The sequence below is a fragment of the Pholcus phalangioides genome, unplaced genomic scaffold, assembly GCF_987345545.1.
Source record: "Pholcus phalangioides strain wild (caught in Gottingen) unplaced genomic scaffold, Ppha-v1.0 ptg000010l_1, whole genome shotgun sequence".
Lineage (NCBI taxonomy): Eukaryota > Metazoa > Arthropoda > Arachnida > Araneae > Pholcidae > Pholcus > Pholcus phalangioides.
The window spans coordinates 40,574,242-40,592,292 of record NW_028301603.1 but is presented as its reverse complement, the minus strand read 5'-3'; the positions used below and the strand labels follow the sequence as shown (position 1 = coordinate 40,592,292).

At 41.4% G+C, this 18,051-nt stretch overlaps 1 protein-coding gene and 1 pseudogene across 1 annotated transcript; one reads left to right on the top strand and one right to left on the bottom strand.

The window, feature by feature from the left end:
* Nucleotides 1-15,652: 15,652 nt before the first annotated feature.
* Nucleotides 15,653-16,990, top strand: LOC149081474 (uncharacterized). The gene has a single exon (XM_089238393.1). It carries the CDS (start codon nucleotides 15,827-15,829, stop codon nucleotides 16,988-16,990), a length of 1,164 nt encoding a protein of 387 aa, XP_089094519.1. The 5' UTR covers nucleotides 15,653-15,826.
* Nucleotides 16,991-17,145: 155 nt separating this feature from the next.
* On the bottom strand, nucleotides 17,146-17,967 carry LOC149081473 (NADH dehydrogenase [ubiquinone] iron-sulfur protein 3, mitochondrial pseudogene; annotated as a pseudogene).
* Between the last annotated feature and the right edge of the window lie 84 nt (nucleotides 17,968-18,051).

The following is an 18,051-nucleotide window of genomic DNA, read 5'->3' as shown; positions in this document are numbered from 1 at the left end:
TTGCAAATTACCTTTCCCTCGAAGCAGGTTCTATACTTCATTAATTGCAAGTTTTAGGATAGTGGGCATTCGAATGAAGGAAATACAATTGAAATTATTTTCCATGTACACGGTCACCAAACTGTTTATGTAAATCCAGCGCTTACAGAGATATCCTATCCTACCTGCAAACAATGTGTGACAGCCTGTGTCAGTGCTGTCATCACATCAAAGTCTGGACCATTCCATGATGAATAAATATAAACACCGGTAATGTGTTCGAATACCAAAGAGTCACTAGCATCTGTAGCCTACTCACGTGCATGGTTCTCCCTTCACTTCACAATGAGTTCCTTTCCACGTTTTAGGGCAATAACACTGGTACTGAGGTCGCGCGGCGTAGTATTTCGGAAGACACTTGCCCTCATTTAGGCATCTCACGCCCTTACATCCTGGGGGAGCACCTGCAAAAGAAATGAATGCCACATCGCCAATACAATCGCAACATCCATTCATTCACCACTTACTTTCCAGTTGGAAAATGTGACGCGTCATCCATTCAAACGAAAACAAGAAATTTAGGTGGATTAAAATCTCACTCACAGCATTCGAGTCCTCCCGTGAATTCAGAAATGATCAACAAATATAGCCTCCATGGTAGACAATTAGCGTCGGTAGATCCCAACACAGGGTCTCTAATGTTTCCGGCTGCCGGGTCACCTCCGCTGAGTACATTCTTGATCAACTCACGTCGAACGCCATTGACAGCGATGGTGAAGTCGTTATCTTTATCTACCGTCGATTTCCGTGTTTTGAGCATCTTCAAGCACAGGTATGCTACTGATGAATCGCTGCGCAAACGGTAATCTTTGCTTTTCAGTTCGAGTTTCGTACCCCTCTTCGTGAGCAGAACTCTTATCGTACCGTCTGCTAGGACGCTGTTGGGTTTAGATGTGAAAGACTCCTTATTATATCCATGGAAATATCAATCTAGGTACATTTGGATTACTATTCTACTATTTTGTGATATACATACAAATGAGTGTCTTCAAATTCTGGCTTTAGAAACTTTTTTTTTGTTTAGTTTTAGCTAGTTTAACTTTTTTTTTTTAAATCACAGTTAACAATGTTGTATGATCAAACTTATCACACTTGTAACATGTCAGGGTCATATAGCAATGGCTGTCTGATGACGCGCCGGAGTCGGTACAGCTGACGTCATCACCCTGACAGAACCGGTGAAATTGGCTACAAGGATACTTCAAGGTCACGCTTTGGTTAAAAAGTATTACAGCAGTGACGTCACGCACCTGATCCGAGATCACGCCCACTGAGCCAAGGCGGAAAGAGCAACTTCAGCGGGAGGAGAGAGCCCCCTTACTCTATACACAGGCCTAGTAACATAAACTTTAGGATCAGTAACATTAGATTCACTTTTGTTAATTTCAACTTGATATGCGATATTATTACTTGCTACGTAATTTTGACTAAACTTAATTCGGCTTTCTCCCGATAAAAACGCATTTAATATTTCATTAAAATTTAAAAGTTCTCATCACAGCATCTACAAATGACTTGTGCACTGTGTTTATAACCGAAAGTCACAGGGTGATAAGGGTTCTTCCAAAAACTGAAATTTCACAGTGTTTTCTTTAAATTTGAGTTTTTTTATTATTTTAAATATAGCTCAAGTACCATGCAAATAAGTAAAAAGCACATGAAACATGACCATGAACATTTTTTCCTTGTATACATCATCAGACACGCATTTTTGTTTACTTGCACAAAAACTGGGGAAACTCATATTTTGAAATTTATAATAAAATGCCAAAAGTAACTGAAAAAACTTTTCTTCAGAAATATCCATCATCGCCCTGCTATTTTCAGAAGCAATGCAATTCTTCATATTAGTGATATCTTTCTGAGTTTTCACGATATTCGATTGGGAATCTCGTACAAGCTGCATAATATGCACTGTATAAATTGACGATAAAATTAAGAAATGATAAATTGATGTCTTTATCAATATATATGATATTTTTTTTTTAATGTACATATCAGATATTTAACATCTGCATCATAAATTCAAGTCCAACATTTTTCTCGTATGTTGTCAAAAATTTGTAAAATTCGTATAATTTAGGTGGAAAACACGCTCGTTATGATCCAAAAACCACTCATGTGCGGGAAGAGGTTTAGAGTGTTTAAAAGTAATAAAATTTTACGGAGCACATCAGATTTTGCAAATGGGAAATTGCCAGCTTTAATTCAGTTTTAATAGTCTTACCTTCTTTTTTTTTTGAAAATTATACAGTGTAGGCTACACATTATGGTAAGCTCCACATATTGTCATCTCAGTGAATGAAATTTCACAGATTTAAGCTATAATTTTGTTTAAAGCCCGTTAATTTATCAAGACAAGGAAAAAAGTTTAAGTACATTCCACCAGGTGTCATTTCGTTGCTATAATCATATAGTGCATATCCGATTCAGTATACCCAGATAATTATTTCATCGCTCCATCTTCATCCATACAAAAGTTGTGGTCACTTGAAAATCACGTATACGGTGATGTACGTGTAGCCTCTTACAATAATTTAAACCCTCTAATAATCATTTTGGGAAGCCCGGGAGCAAAAAGGATAAGTATTTGAGAGAAATAAAGAACATTGAAATTTCACATAATCCTGAATAACTCCCGAAATATGACAGATAGAATCATGAAAGTAGCGTGGTAGTGTAGCAATACGAGTACGCGCCAAGTGATAACAAAAGATTAGAACTCCGCCTGTTGGAAAATTTGGGAAATGTTTACGTTAATATTTAACTAAGCAGAAGATAGACTATAATAATATCATTCACAATGTTGTTGAATGCATTGAGTTAATGACAGACATACCTGGCTATGAATAACGTATCTGAAGGCATCGAAAACATTAGTGGATACAAGTCATGCGCGATCACTACAGGGTATTTTGTTACTTATTTCAAGAGTTATTTAGATTTTGTAAGTCGTAATTCATGTTAAGTGAAGTATCATGGTGTAGATCTGCCTGCTCTCTACAGGCGGAGGGGGGAGGGGTAATGTAGAAATCAACAACCTCCTACCCCAAAAGAAAAGCATCTTAAAAAGCTGAAAAGGAAATTTTTGCACACTACGTATGGTTATTACATCCCACACCAGGCAAACTTACGAAATGTTGTTTTTTTTTGCATTTACAACACAAAAACAGCCCCCCCCCCATTCCTTACTTTTTTTTACAAATGAAGAAGGACATTCGTGACCTTCAGGCTTTGGAGACGTAGAAGCAGCTGCTCATGACCTAAATGGAATTTTCAATAGTATAGCAGTCGAAGGGCTCCAAAATTATTGTAGGAATTGTTTAGGGAAAAACTGCAAAAATGCATTGATGTTAATAGGGTGAAATGCTTGAAAAAAGGAAATTTCTGTGAATACATACACAAAAATTAAAAGTAATGTGTGTGTTTCTTTGGAAAAGCACCAACAAGTGTTATACGTGAATAAATCTATTCCGTATTTGCCCTGTGTTTCATTCGAACATCACGAGGTTTGAGGAAAAAGTTCTATCATACAAGCACTAATACCTTCTTGTCACGATTGCACCTTACACACACTCTCTCCCTATCTCGCCTTCCCATCGAGAAACCACAAACAACACATCATACATACATACATGGGATGCAACACGTGTGCTCTCCTTTCCCTCACCAGGTATTTCTAAGACGCACTTGAGCACCGAATAAGTACGTATTACATAACACAATCGCAGCTCTGCAGACAGACATTGTGCCTCTGGGCCAATGAAAACCCCTTACAGAAATCAGGCGATTGCCTTTGACCAATAGCAGAGGTTCTTCACCAACTTGGTTTGGGAACACACGAGGCTTTTGCCAGAGAGAGGTATTGCTGGAGGTTGGACGACCAACATGTCGCGCTTGAAGAGTCGTTAATTTACTCTCTCTCCCCTCCTAACCCCGGGTTGAGATCCCTCAATGTAGGGGACGCAGGAAACCTTGCCCCGAGATGACGGTGAGTGATTCAAACTATATATATAATTTGTGCGACCTTTCTATTGTGTGTTTAATTTGGTGGAGTGAGAGTGTCCATGTTGAATGTAAATTGTATCGGGCTTAGTGTAATTCATTGTGTCGAAGTATTTTCAATGAATGAATAAAGGTAGAATTGTAATACTCTAATTGGAAAGATTATTATTATTTCCGCAATGTCCTGCTCATGATTTCCATGCAATATCTAAAATATCGTCAGTATTCGGCAACATTCTCGCAGCACCAGGAAATCTTTGACGGAGCCCAGTTTGGGAAAAATTATTTTGAAATTTATTCTACACACACGTATTAAGTTATATGACACTATTAGGTTACGAAGAGGATTAGTCGTGGCATTAGTTCTCTACACAAAAATCGCGATAACAGTTACCATTACGTGATACAGCAAAAAACGGCCACCGGAACGCACTTACTTCAATTCCAAGCTGCATGACTCAGTTTTTCCGTCCACGTTATCATTGTACTTGCCGCGAAGAATAACGTAAATGCGGTTTTCACCTGTTTGAACGACCCGAGTTACCAGAGATAACCACAAGCAGATGAACATGCCATCGGGCTTCGCGATGAGATTCAAGACATTTTCATTACTGCGAAAGAGAGATTTCCAATAACTTATACCATCAATGTAAGGTATCAATGAAAATACATTTCAAAAACAGCAGAATCCATTTGTTATAGCATTTGAACTGATTCATGGCAAAAAGAGCAATTTCTCGACTGTGAGATTCGAAAGATCTTTGAATACAAATACAAAGGCCACAACAGGTAAAATGCCCAATGTCTTGAAGGAAGGCTTAAAAAAAGATGCTCGTTAAAAAAATATGGATGTCGAATGTAACAAAAATACAGAAAACCAAAATAAGAGCAATTATCATGAAAAAACTAATACACACTAGAACAAAAACGAATAAAAACTAATGATTATGATAAAATTAAATTCACAGCCCATAATAAACTATGGTTGCCTTATCTAAGTATATATTGATTTATCGATCCCCCCCCCCCCCCGGAAACATCGTATCTCTTTTTAAACGTGCAAATTGTACTTTCGGGGGGGTTAAGTTATTCAATTTTATTGACGACCCTGTTATATATAGACGAAAAACTTCCTGCAAGACCACAATCTGGTGATGTCCCTCACCAATCGATACTTTTGCCTCCTTGTCGAAACACTCGATTGACGGTGTATCAATAACTCATGGGCCATCCTATCCATCCCGTTGAAAAATTTTAAACACCATGTTCATATCCCCATACACCTGCGTTCCTCCAATGAAATCAAGTCTTTCCCCATCGCTAAAGCCTTGTGTACCAGCATCCCCGAAACCAAGTCTATGTCCCTCTGTAGGTATGGTCTCCAAAATAAAAACTGCACATGCTCCAGTGCAGGACGAAGTAAGCCTTGGAAAAGTAGAAGAATGACTTTAGGAGAACCCGAGGAGAGAATGAAACCGAGCATTCTATTCGCTTTCCTGACCACTGCTGAACAATGTTCGGAAAACCTAAGCCGCTTGTCAATGAGAATTCCCAAATTGTTGAACCTAGTTACATTCGGGTAAGTGATACCATTCAACTCGTAAGAGAACCGTGGGTTGTTCGAACCAAAATGAGTGACCATGCACTATTAAACGATGAACCTCATGCAGCCATTCGTCCATGTTGCGATCATATTCAGGCTCGTTTGGAACAACAACTCATTTCGATTGGATTCCCAACCACCCTCATTCTTCATCTGCGAATATGTAAATGATCCCAACGATTTTAGTTCCCTTGATTTACATCATTCTGATATGTCGGTTTATATATTCATTTCGATCCCATTCGTTTTAGTTAACGATTCTGAGAAAAGACGCACTTCGTTTACAGAAGCTCAATATATGCGTATCATGTGGGACGAAGCTAGGATAAAAATATATTTAGTCAAACTTCGTCTGTGGGTCACCCGGATAACACGTCACTCTGCTGACCTGGTAACTTTTTTTGCAATACCTATTTTCGTCAGTGGTGTTCTTATGTTACTAAGCTCCTGATAATGCGTCTCCACACTCCGCACTTTTATGAAAATACTCTTTATAATTTTTCGAAGAAATCATAAACTCTTCATACAACGTACAATGCACGATAAGATCGATGCTCAATTACTTATTGGTGGTTTTCTCGCAATTCAATTAATCATGAGCTCTCACATTATGGAGCTTTATAGACTTTCAGCCCGGGGTAACTAAGATGAATGTACTTTTGTGTGTGAGGATGAATCTATTTCTTTTTTCATATAAGTTTACCACAGAATGGTCCACCGAAAGTGGTTTATGGAAAATTCACCGACAACAGTTCGACTAGTGTCAGTGAGCCAGTAAGTAAGCGAGGGAGGAATGACTGAGCGTGTGAATCAATGCGTGAGTGTGAAGGATACAGTAGTTTTGTGAGTGACAAAGTGGTTACGTTGGTGAGTGAGTGACAGACCAAAAGATAAGGTATGTGACCTAGTGAGTGAGTTTCATGATAGACCCAATGGTAGCCTGAGGGATAAAGTGAGCGAATGAGTGAGTGAGTGACAGAATGAGTGACCTAGCGAGTATGTGCGTGACAGAGTGGATGACGTAGTCAGTATATGAACATTCTGGTGATTGAGTGCGTGTGACAGAGTGTGAGTGGCCTAGTTAGTGAATAAGCGAGTGAAAGTGAGCGGCCTTGTTAGTGCGCGAGCGAGTGACACAGAGTGAGAGGCCAGGTGATTGATTGTACAACAGAGTGATCAACCTAGTGAGTTGATTGTGGAATGATGTGAGTGAATGACAAAGTGACGACCTAGTGAGTAAGTGAGTGACCTAGGAAGTTAATGAGCGACCTAGAGATCACGTGAGTAACCGACCTACCGAGAGAGTGATCAAGTTACACAATGACCGACATTGTTAGTGAGTGAGTGGTTTGTTGAGTACGTGAGTAACCTGTTTAGTAAGCGAGCTGCTGAGTAAGTGTGTGACTTAGTGAGTAAGTGAGGCCATTGAAAATATCAGTGAATCGTTTCTCGGTTAATTTTCCCAGCGGTGAGTTGTTGTCGGTGAATTTTCCGGACACGTCCGAAAAATTTTACCTGCTAGACTCCACTTAGACTCACCATTCCGCTCACGGAGGAGTAATATTTTCGCTTTCCCAGGAGTGACTCCTAAACAAGCTTTGACTATAAAAGCTATTTTCGAATTCAATGTCCATTAAATTAGTATAGCATTTCATAAAATTCAAAAAAACATTCCGAATCAATAATCATTCAAAAAAACATTTGTAAAAGCATTCCACGTACGAATTTGGGTTGATCACTAAATTCAGCTTCTTTCTAGTGCTGCCGCTGCCAGCGTTTCCCAAGAGGTAGTAGTGCTCTTTCTCGTAAGTGACGCCTCTCGTTGGCCGGAAGTACACAGCATTAGGCCCCTGGTCGAGGAATGGCCAACGTTCTGGTGCCATGTACCAGTGCTTCGAACGTGAGGTTACGATCACACCTGTTTTATGAAAAAAAACAACTGAGAACAGAATCCTGCTGGATATTTGTCGCGGCAATATACAGGGTCTCCTTGGAAGACCTAATACGGCCTTCATCTCATCAACAGTTCGTCGAAGTGGTCCGGTTCCAATCTACAAAATGATTGAAATGTGTTCATAAATCACTCTTTTCCAGTTTTGAGAGTGAAAATACCGTGTGTCACAAAACAATAAAATTAAATTCTTCTTTGATCATTTTTGTCGTGGTCACTTTGTGCACACGAGGGCGGGTCTAGGTCAATTCGTCGCAATCAATTTGTCGCAGCGTCAATTCGTCGTGCTACAAACTTGTCGCGGTACAAATTTGTCGCAGAGTCAGTTCGTCGCGGTGCAAATTTGTCGCAGACTCATTTCGTCGCGGTACAAATTTGTCGCAGAGTCAGTTCGTCGCGGTACAAATTTGTCGCAGAATCAGTTCGTCGCGGTACAAATTTGTCGCAGAGTCAGTACGCCGATCAAATAAATTTTCAAAATTCAGTTTTCATGGTATTCATGCCACACTTCCCGCTTTCTGGTAGGATCTCCATTTCTCGCTGCGAGGGGCGTTGGACGAACACACCAAGATGATAAATTACGATAAAACAAATTTTCAAAATTCAATTTTCACCGTATAAGCCGCACTCCCGCTTTCTGGCGGGATCTCCATTTCTCGCAGCGAGGGGTGTTGCGGGAACACACGAAGATGATAGATAAGTTATGATAAAATAAATTTTCAAAATTAAATTTTCACCGTATAAGCCGCACTCCCGCTTTCTGGCGGGATCTCCATTTCTCGCAGCGAGGGGTGTTGCGGGAACACACCAAGATGATAAATTAGGATCAATGCCCATCCCAAAGCACAATTTGCCTAAGGGGTCATTCAAGTATTACGTCAGGATCGGGGAGGGAGTTTCGGATTTGTTGACTTTTGATGGCGGGGGGGGGGCGGGGGTTTGAAGGTCGCTTACGTCATCAACCACCCCTTTTTGAAGATATGAAATATTCTAAGCTGCTGGTGAAATTTTGCTGACAGGGGAGGGGATGGGGGGTCAGTGTGTTTTGCTGATTTTTGCTGACAGGGGGGGGGGGGTCAAAAATGGCTGAAAATCTGCTTACTTAATACTTGAATGGCCCTAATTCACTATTGAATATGTATCTGCCATGTAGAGAATACATCTTTGAGGAATTTTTTACCGACAATATATCTAAGGCCAGCATTACACTATGAAAGTGTTCTAAAAGTCCTTTTATAAAACTTGAAAAATTCAACCAATAAGATTATCGGTTGCATTTGCTCGAATGTAACTTATGAACTTTATTGGTTGGATTTTTTGAGTGTTTAACTTGAGCAACTTATCCGGTGCAAATTAAATTTTGAAAATGTATGTGATCGCAATTTATCATCTCGGTGTGCGCCCCAACTCCCCTCGCTACGAGTAATGGAAATCTCGAAAGAAAGCGACAAGTGTGGCTTATCCGGTGAAAATGAAATATTAATTAAATTAAATTATTAATTATTTCAGGTTCTTGTGGAGATACTGTAGTGGTTAATGTTGGTGGGAGTCTCGAGTCCACATGGGACAGATACAAGTTTACACTTAAAGAGAGCCTCCGCTGTACTGTAATTTGGGGAATATCATAAACACCGACATTTTTTTACAGAATTTTAAAATTTTATCATAGAAAAAATGTTTTTTTTTTAACATTTACAATAATTAAATAATAAAACATTAATATCAATTGCAATTTTAATTTCAATGATTTTTTTTGAAATGACAAAAAAAAAAAAAAATTTAGTAAACTGTGTGCATTTCTTGATGGAAAAAAACTTTTCTTCATGTTTATTTTTTCACGTATGAGACAAAAAACCTACATACAGATCGCGTGACGAGTTGACTCTGCGATAAATTGACGTCCCGACGAATTGGTTACACGACAAATTGGCACTGCGACGAATTTGTACCGCGACGAATTGGCTCTGCGACGAATTTGTACCGCGACGAATTGGCACTGCGACAAATTGATGCGCGACGAGTTGAGCGCGACAAGTTGAGTGCGACAAATTGACCGGCTACGCGTTTCCTGACACGGACCAGCTTGTATCCGCTAGCGGAACAGAGCGGGGGTCACGGTTGGTCTGGTGGTGGTGTGGTCATGTCACAGTTCCTGTTGTACTCCTGTGTCAAGAAAGTTTCCGACAAGGACGAACCGGGTATTAAACTGACATCTTTTAGCATCCTTCGGTACTTTAGGCGAGAATCTTATCGACCTGGGCTACCGCGCCATATAATCAATCATATATATTGCTGTCCCGCCCCTAGAGGCATACAGCGGGTTCTGAAGTTCAATATTTCAATCAATCCCTCTCAGCACAAAGAGTCCAATTTTCTCAGAGATGTCTAAAAATATATGCATATACATATACACACATATATACACACACACACATATATATACATACATATATATTTTTTTTTTGGCTATTTAAGCTTCCCATTTATTCCATTCCATTCCCCCCCCCCCTTTCCGTTTACTTCAACTCTATATCAAAAAACAACGAATAAAAGTATAATTACATCCAAATCAATTGCACAACAATAAGCAAAACAAGTAAATAAATAAAAATAAATAACAAAGAATGGGGGAATATGAAAATCAGGGCTTCGACAAAATATAGATCATAATTCCGGACCGGAGCTTCCAATTAACAAATCGCCGGAAACAATATTAAAGATACGAAAGATCACACGAGACTCTATACAGTTACAAAAACACCATCAAAGCGAACAGCCTGTTCGCGAGGAAAAATAAATAAATAAAATAATAAAATACATAAAAATAATAACAATCCCCTCAGCTTTTGGGGTTTTATAAAGAAAAGAAAGATTATCCACTATGCAAAACAACAAATTCACTCTGTAAAAATAAACACGAAATATATGCCCATAATCTCATGGGATAACTTAAAAATATAAAACTCAAATCAAAATGACACAAACTTCAGTATTCACACATTATTCGCAATATAGTTAGGAAAAGTTCTCTCCTCCCTTTTTTTTTTTTTTTTTTTTTTTTTTTTTCACTATTCCCTACCAATATTCGAGATATATCTCCATTGATTTTCTGATGACTCCTATGTAAAATTCATAAATTTCCTTGTTTCTTAAAAGAGTTAATATGTCGAGATTTCTTTTATCCGGAGGTATGATTATCTCTCTTTCACTTTTCCAGTAACGACAATCGTACAGGTAATGTCTTCTTCTTGCACACCTTTCACCACAAAATACACAAGAGTCATCTTTCTGGTGTCTCCACCCTTGATAATAACCAAAAGCGCCGTGTTCGGTCAGTATCTGGTTAACATAAAAGTTGCCTTTAATCCTGCCACAGCTTACCTTCGGGTATAAGTAATATGTATCACGACCTTTAGTAGAGTTGTCCCATAGGTTTTGCCACTGGATCATGTTATCGCGATTTAATAAAGTTCGTATCTGGAACTTTGAATATTTACAGTGAATATCGATGGTAGTCTTCGTTGTACTTTCTTTAGCCAGTCTGTCTACAAGTTCATTGCGAGGGTTGCCTACATGGGCTTTTACCCAATGTAATCTTATTCTGATCTTTTCTTGCAGTTGTCTAATATTTTTGATAATATTATCTGTCTTCTTTAATGATTTCAATTTTTCTAAGGCTGACATCGAGTCGCTGTAGATGTCGATTTGAGATAATCCTATCTCAATTGCTTTTTCAATTGTCAGCTTTATTGCAAGCAATTCTGCCATAAAAACTGAAGTATTATCTGACAATTTTATTTTATCTTGATATAAAATGTTCTCTGCTTCAAATATGATATAGGCCAGGCCAGTCCCAAAGTCTGTTTTTGATCCATCTGTGTATGCTGAGTATCTGTTAGTGTATATTTCCTCTCTTCTGTCGTAGTTTAGAATTGTCATTTTCCACGGTTCGGCAAAATCCTGATCTTCTTCTTGAACCTCGTTGGCTTGTATTTGTCTCGTTCCAATTTGAATGGGCGTTCTAAGTTTAAACAAGGTGAACATCTTGTGTATGCTTCTTGCTTTGTAGAAAAGGGGCACGCAGCCGGAAAGAACCTGTAGAGCATGCCCTGAAACACTGTCATAACATTTAGTGACAATCAACAATGCTGTTCGTTGTATCTGTTCAAGTTTTGATTCCAAGTATTGTAGTTCCTTGAACCATACTTCTGCTCCATAGAGTACCATCTTTTCCACGCAAGTAATGTATATCTCTTTCACCACTCTACCGCGCCATATAAGGACACATTGTCCTCTAAGTTCCAATAAGAAAGTTGTTGCACTATCTCTCTCTGAACCTAGGTTTTTGTGTGCAATATTCGCTGGGTATTTGAATCCAAAAGGCAAAGAAAAATTGGGAAATAATAGCTATGAGGGAATATGAAACATATTCCGCGGGAATTTATTTTGTTTTTTCTCCGAGTTTTCACCAATTTTTAAACTCAGATATCTCAGCCGATATTTCACTCAGTAACTTTTTTTTTTGCCCACAAGAAACACAGGGTAGAAACTTCCTAATTGGAACATTTCAACTTCCAAATTGGAAGAGAGTACAGGGCGGCCGTATAAAATTTAGATTTCTTTTATTTTGTGACACTCTGCATTTCCACCCTCAAAACTGGTACAGGGTGATTTCTGAACACATTTTGAGCACTTTTTAAACTGGAATCATATCTCTACGGCGAGTGGTTGATGAGATAAATGCAGTATTAGGACTTAAAGGACACCCTGTATTCATTCATGCGTTCACAAAATAACCCCGAAATGCTCCTCTATAAAATAATTTTGGCATGCTACTTGCTTTCCAGTTGGGATGATCTGTGACTAAACAAACCGCTGTTAAACCTATTGAATTCGAAAAATGATCAATTTTAGTTAAAGAAGCGAATCTCATGACACTTACAGGCAAAAACGCAAACAAACAGCAGCTTTTGCACATCCATTGAGCACATCGGAATCACGAAATCAATTCGAGACATGATGCAGCACACACAGATCTATCTCAATCTCTAATTACAGGTTTTCACCGTTAGTCCATGAATTTGAATCTTGGCACATTTCGCCTTACATACGCGCGATGTTATCGAGAACTTAAGCATCGCAACAGCGCCATTTTCGCGTGCGGAAAGTAAACAACGAAGACTTTGTAACGGCTAAAATCTATACCTTTAACAAGCTTGACTTTGTTATTCCGATCCAATGCCTTTCTGTCGACTCGAGAAGCAACTTTTGCGAATGAATCTCCAGTTTTCCCACAGGAGGTCTCGAACATAATACGAGAGGTTAATAAACTGAAGGTCCTTCGGATCTGTGTCTCCGTCGTTCAGTCGTCTTCTATATTTTCTGCGGTTCCCAACTTCTAGTTGCATATGTGGGCTTATTACGGGCTGCCCCCCATTAAAAAAGTCTCGCCACAGACAGCAATAGGTCTACATAACGATACAATTATTCAATCATTACACTTCACTCATAGTTAGGAAAAACTAATGGCAGATGCCGGCGATACACATATATGGGGTCATTCAAGTATTACGTCAGCATCGAGGGGGTTTCGGATTTGCTGACTTTTGATGACAAGGGGTAGGGGGAGGGGGTTTGAAGGTTGCTTACGTCATCAACCACCCCTTTTTGAAGATATGAAATATTCTAAGCTGCTGACGAAATTTCGCTGACAAGGGGGGGGGGGAATCAAAAAATGGCTGAAAATCTGCTTACGTAATACTTGAATGGCCCCTAACGAACACTGAAACAAATTTCGTCAGATTCACACGCACATTCCAACATGATCGTTAGAAGTTCCGCAGAGGAATGTGGAGCCGCTATGGTGGTCGATTGGTCATAGTGACGGACTCGCATCGCTTCGAACCCCACCGTCGCCGTAGTGGTGGTCGGATGAGGTTGGTTTTCTGTGGTTCCCAACTTCAAGGCGCGAATGCGAGCAGATATCCCCGTTAAAAAGTCTCGCCACGGAGAGCAATAGACCTACAAACAGTACAAATATAATTCAATCATAACACATCACTCACTTCGCTTCTGAAACATAGATGTCAGCACTGAAAAATCCAACAGAACACAACACTACAAATGCACTCACACTGTTAGGTACACACACCGGGGTACTCACACTGTTAGGAGTTACACCTCCGGCACAACTCACTAGGTAGTAAATCGCCTATAAATGGTGATAGACCTAAGTTGTGCTCGTTTTGAAAGAAAAGAGGAATGTGGACGCTGTACATGTGTGGCTCAGTAGTTATAAGAAGAAGAAAAAAAGTTTTTCTTCTTATTTGCTTTGTTCTGGGTCGATGATTCCCAACGTAGGAGGAAAGCTCATTAATAAGGGGGGAGGGGGCAGCATTTGAGAATGAGTTTCTGTGTTAAGGCATCCACCAGTTTCTATATCGCATGTAATTTACACAATTTCTTGATGACTTTTTCCCCCCTCAATCAGTCGGTCGCTCGGAGCCGCGGGTGCTCGTTTTAGGTTTCGGCAGAGCACAGAATTGATTCAGAAATCGAAATTTCCTTCCTAAAGCTCAAGACGAGCACCCGTAGGTTCGAAACACTGCCCACATCTCTGCTTCCAGTGTTTTATTTGTAATGGGTTTGACCAAAGGAAAGCATCTTAACGTTTCGTGTCACACGGACGGACAATTTGTCAGTAAGATGATGCACACACGCAGGGCCGCAACTGGGGAGGGAGGAGAGCAGGCGGGTCTCGGGTCCCGGGCTCTAGACCCGAGGGGGCTCAAATTTCATTCTAAAACCTCTCCTTCAATATTACAAGAGGGCGTCGTCGAAATGCGTGCATGTCCCAGGTGACCAAGCATCTAGTTGCGGCCCTGCGCACACGTTCCCTTTACAAATAATATTCTGTACATACAGAGTGGCAATGTGAATATAATGAGTAAATTGAGATGATTTTGATATTTTCTTAGAACAATGCATGAAAGAAAGCCTTTTTTTCCCAATAGATATCATGCCGAGCTGAACACGGAAAGAAAAGTCTTCTGGCCTCCACCAGGAATCGAACCCAGTCGTCTTGCAAACCGGGCAACCGCGCTATCCGTATACACCACAGGAGGAAAGATCATTCAAAGAAATAACCAAAATCATCTCACTCTCACTATTGCCGCCACCTGGGGCCACTTGCTGAAATTAAGGGAGGTTAGTGAGTCGCTTCTACTACAGCGTACCACACCACAATGCGTAAATAAGGAGGGGATGGTCGTGTCTCCATTGGTGTGTGTATACGGATAGCGCACTTGTCTGATATGCAAGAGGACCAAGTTCGATTCCCGGTGGAGCCCAGGAGACTTTTCTCTTTAAACTTCGGCATAATTATCCAGAAAAAAGTATCCCCCCCCCCCCCCCAGTGAATTAATTGTTTTCTCATACAAGCTCGTGGACGTCCTGAACTCTTTTTCTCTAAGGCCGTCCTGGTTAAGAACCACTGTTTTACTTTACTTTTGTTTGACAGCTTTTTTTGGGCTGTAATTGGCAACTCTACTTGCCGTTGGCAATTTTAGGCAACATTGGCTTTATTGCTTTTGGCTTTATTGGCAACTTCATTTGCACTAGGCAATTTTCTGGGTGGTAATTGGCAATGTACTGTATGGATTGCAATTTCCCGTATTTTTGTCAAGGAAATAGGTGTAGAATGTTAGGTGTTTATCGTGCTATGTGATTTGATATTTTTCTACCGGAACACCTTTCGCGGGCCGGATTGAACACCTTGCCGGGCAACACTTGGTCCGCGGGCCGGAGGTTTCGCACCCTTGGACTAGAGCATTGGTCTAATTATCATTATTATAATGCAACGTATGAGGGCTACAAGCCTTTACAAAGGACTGTCTTCTCCATCTCATTTCTTTGAACTATTGGTTGCTATGGCGACTTAAGTTAATTCTTTTTGATTATTTTGTCTTTTGGGCAGTTTGATCTGCGTATTCGTTGTGTTCGGTCACGCTATTCCTTTCGTCCCTGTATTGTGCTTAGCCTAATAAAATAATTCACCGTGTTTGATCCGTTTGTAATAAACGTGACATTTTTGGTGGAGGCGCCGGGTAACGACAGTTGTGATCAGCCTGGCTTCTAACGACGATTCTCGGCAGAGTAATCGATTACAGAATCTTCCTCCTGAATACGGACTGTACGTGACATCTACAAGGACTATTCGTTCTCGAGCCATGACGACTAGAGGAGAAGAAGAACGTTCTACAATACGCACTCCAGCTCTTATGGAGGAGACCCGGAAGCCGAATATTTTCAGAGGTGATCCTGACCAAGATCCGACGAGGTGGCTGAAGGAGTATCAGAGAGTGTCGAACTTCAACCGGTGGGATGACAGTCATCGCTTGGCCAATGCGTACTTTTCCCTCGAAGGTACTGCGAGGCAGTGGTTCGAAAACAACGAGGACACACTCACTTCGTGGTCAACGTTCGAAGCTGAACTGAAGAAAACCTTTGGTGACACCGAGCTGTACGTTCGAAGAGCCAAAGAACGGCTGAAGAGTCGAGCGCAAAGGAGTGGCGAACCAAGTCCATCATACATCCAGGACGTATTGGGACTTTGTCATCTAGTAGACCCGGCCATGTCAGAAGAGGACAAGGTATCTCACCTCATGAAAGGAGTGGCCGAGGACGTATACCAGGCGCTGCTGATGAGAGAAGTCACCACCACTGCTGAATTCGTCAAGTGGTGCCATTACATAGAAGAAATGCAGCAGAAAAGGATCGGACGAAACAAGTTTGCCAGACTCCCAAACGTTGTTCCTATAGCTGCTATCGAGGAACAAGAGGATTTGCCATCTCTTATCCGTCAAATTGTGCGTGAGGAGATCCAGCGCTTAACCATGCCACCGGCAGAGACGCACCAACCAGGACAGCAAGCGATCGAGGCTGTCGTAAGGGATGAAGTGGGAAAGTCGCTCGCTTCTCTGTCTGGAGAACGTCAATGGCCGATTTCTCCTGGATCAAGACGACAGCGCCAGTTGACGCATACCCGTAGGACGGCAAGATTGGAACCAACATTGGAACAACTTCCGAGGAAAACTGATGTGTGGCGTACACAGGACAACAGTCCCGTTTGCTTCCACTGTGGACGTCCCGGACACGTCGTACGCTATTGTCGAGAGCGAAGGGCCATCTTTGACACCTACCGCAACAGCCAAGGCCGTCATGCTTCGTCATACCCCAGTAACAGCCGCATAACCGACGAGACCAGCATACCAGCTACCAGGACCCCTCCATCCAGCCCGTTTCGTGGACGATCGCCGACACGCCGCTACAGATCCCCGTCGCCGTATAGACGTTCTAGTCAGTCGCCGAATCGACGAAATGAGGAAAACTAAGCCGCGCGACCTTTGTTGGAGGTGAGGCCGCTATTTTTTTTTTTTTTTTTTTTTTTTTTTTAAGAACCAAATTTATATTTATAATATGGAAAAACTTTACCAAAAGGGGGGATTATTTTCCAAATGAATATGAAAAAAAACAGCCAAAACGATAGTTGCTGGTCTAAGGAAAACATTGTATTGGGATACCTATAACAAACTCTTAAACAATCTAACATCATTCTCAGCACATAATTTCAAGCACTGGGTTTGCTTCCAGCCGCTGGAATGGGCAGCGGCAATGGTATTTCTTCCACTGATGCGTCCTCGGCCTTGAAATGTGGGAACTGTTCCCAGGGACCGACAAGATCAAACTTCCTGAACTCTTGAGCAAGTTCCAACGGTTCGAGGACGACTCTCCTTACCTCGTCATCATACCTGACTTCAACATAACCACTGAGTGGGAAGTCCTTACGGAAAGGATGTCCTTCGAAGCCGTAGTCGGTCAGGATACGCCTCAGGTCGGGATGGTTGTTGAAATAGACCCCGAACATGTCCCAGATCTCCCTCTCGTACCAGTCAGCTGCCTTGTAGACGCTGTAGGCCGACTCCACGGGCGTCAGCTCGTCGGTGTAGGTCTTCACGCGTATCCTGGAGTTGTACCGCAGGCTCAGCAGGTTGTAGACTATCTCGAAACGGTACTTGCGGGTCGGGACGTCGACGCACGCGATGTCCGCCAGCGACTCGAACTGGGCGTTGTGGTGATCCTTCAGGAAGCTGAGGACGGGGATGATGCCTTCGGGACAGATCATGACCTCCAACTCGTCCCCGTGGTATATCTGAACCTTTTGGACATACTTCGGCAGTTCACCGTTGGTCGTCGCTGGCGCCAGCAGAAGGCTCTGCTCGGGCGGCGAGCAGCAGCAACAAGAGCCCAAAAGCCTGATGGCCCGGCCCGTGGACGCCGTGAAACGCGACCAGCTCAGCGAGTACGGCATTTACGTCGCCGATTGCCTGCGAGGAAAACTGATGTGTGGCGTACACAGGACAACAGTCCCGTTTGCTTCCACTGTGGACGTCCC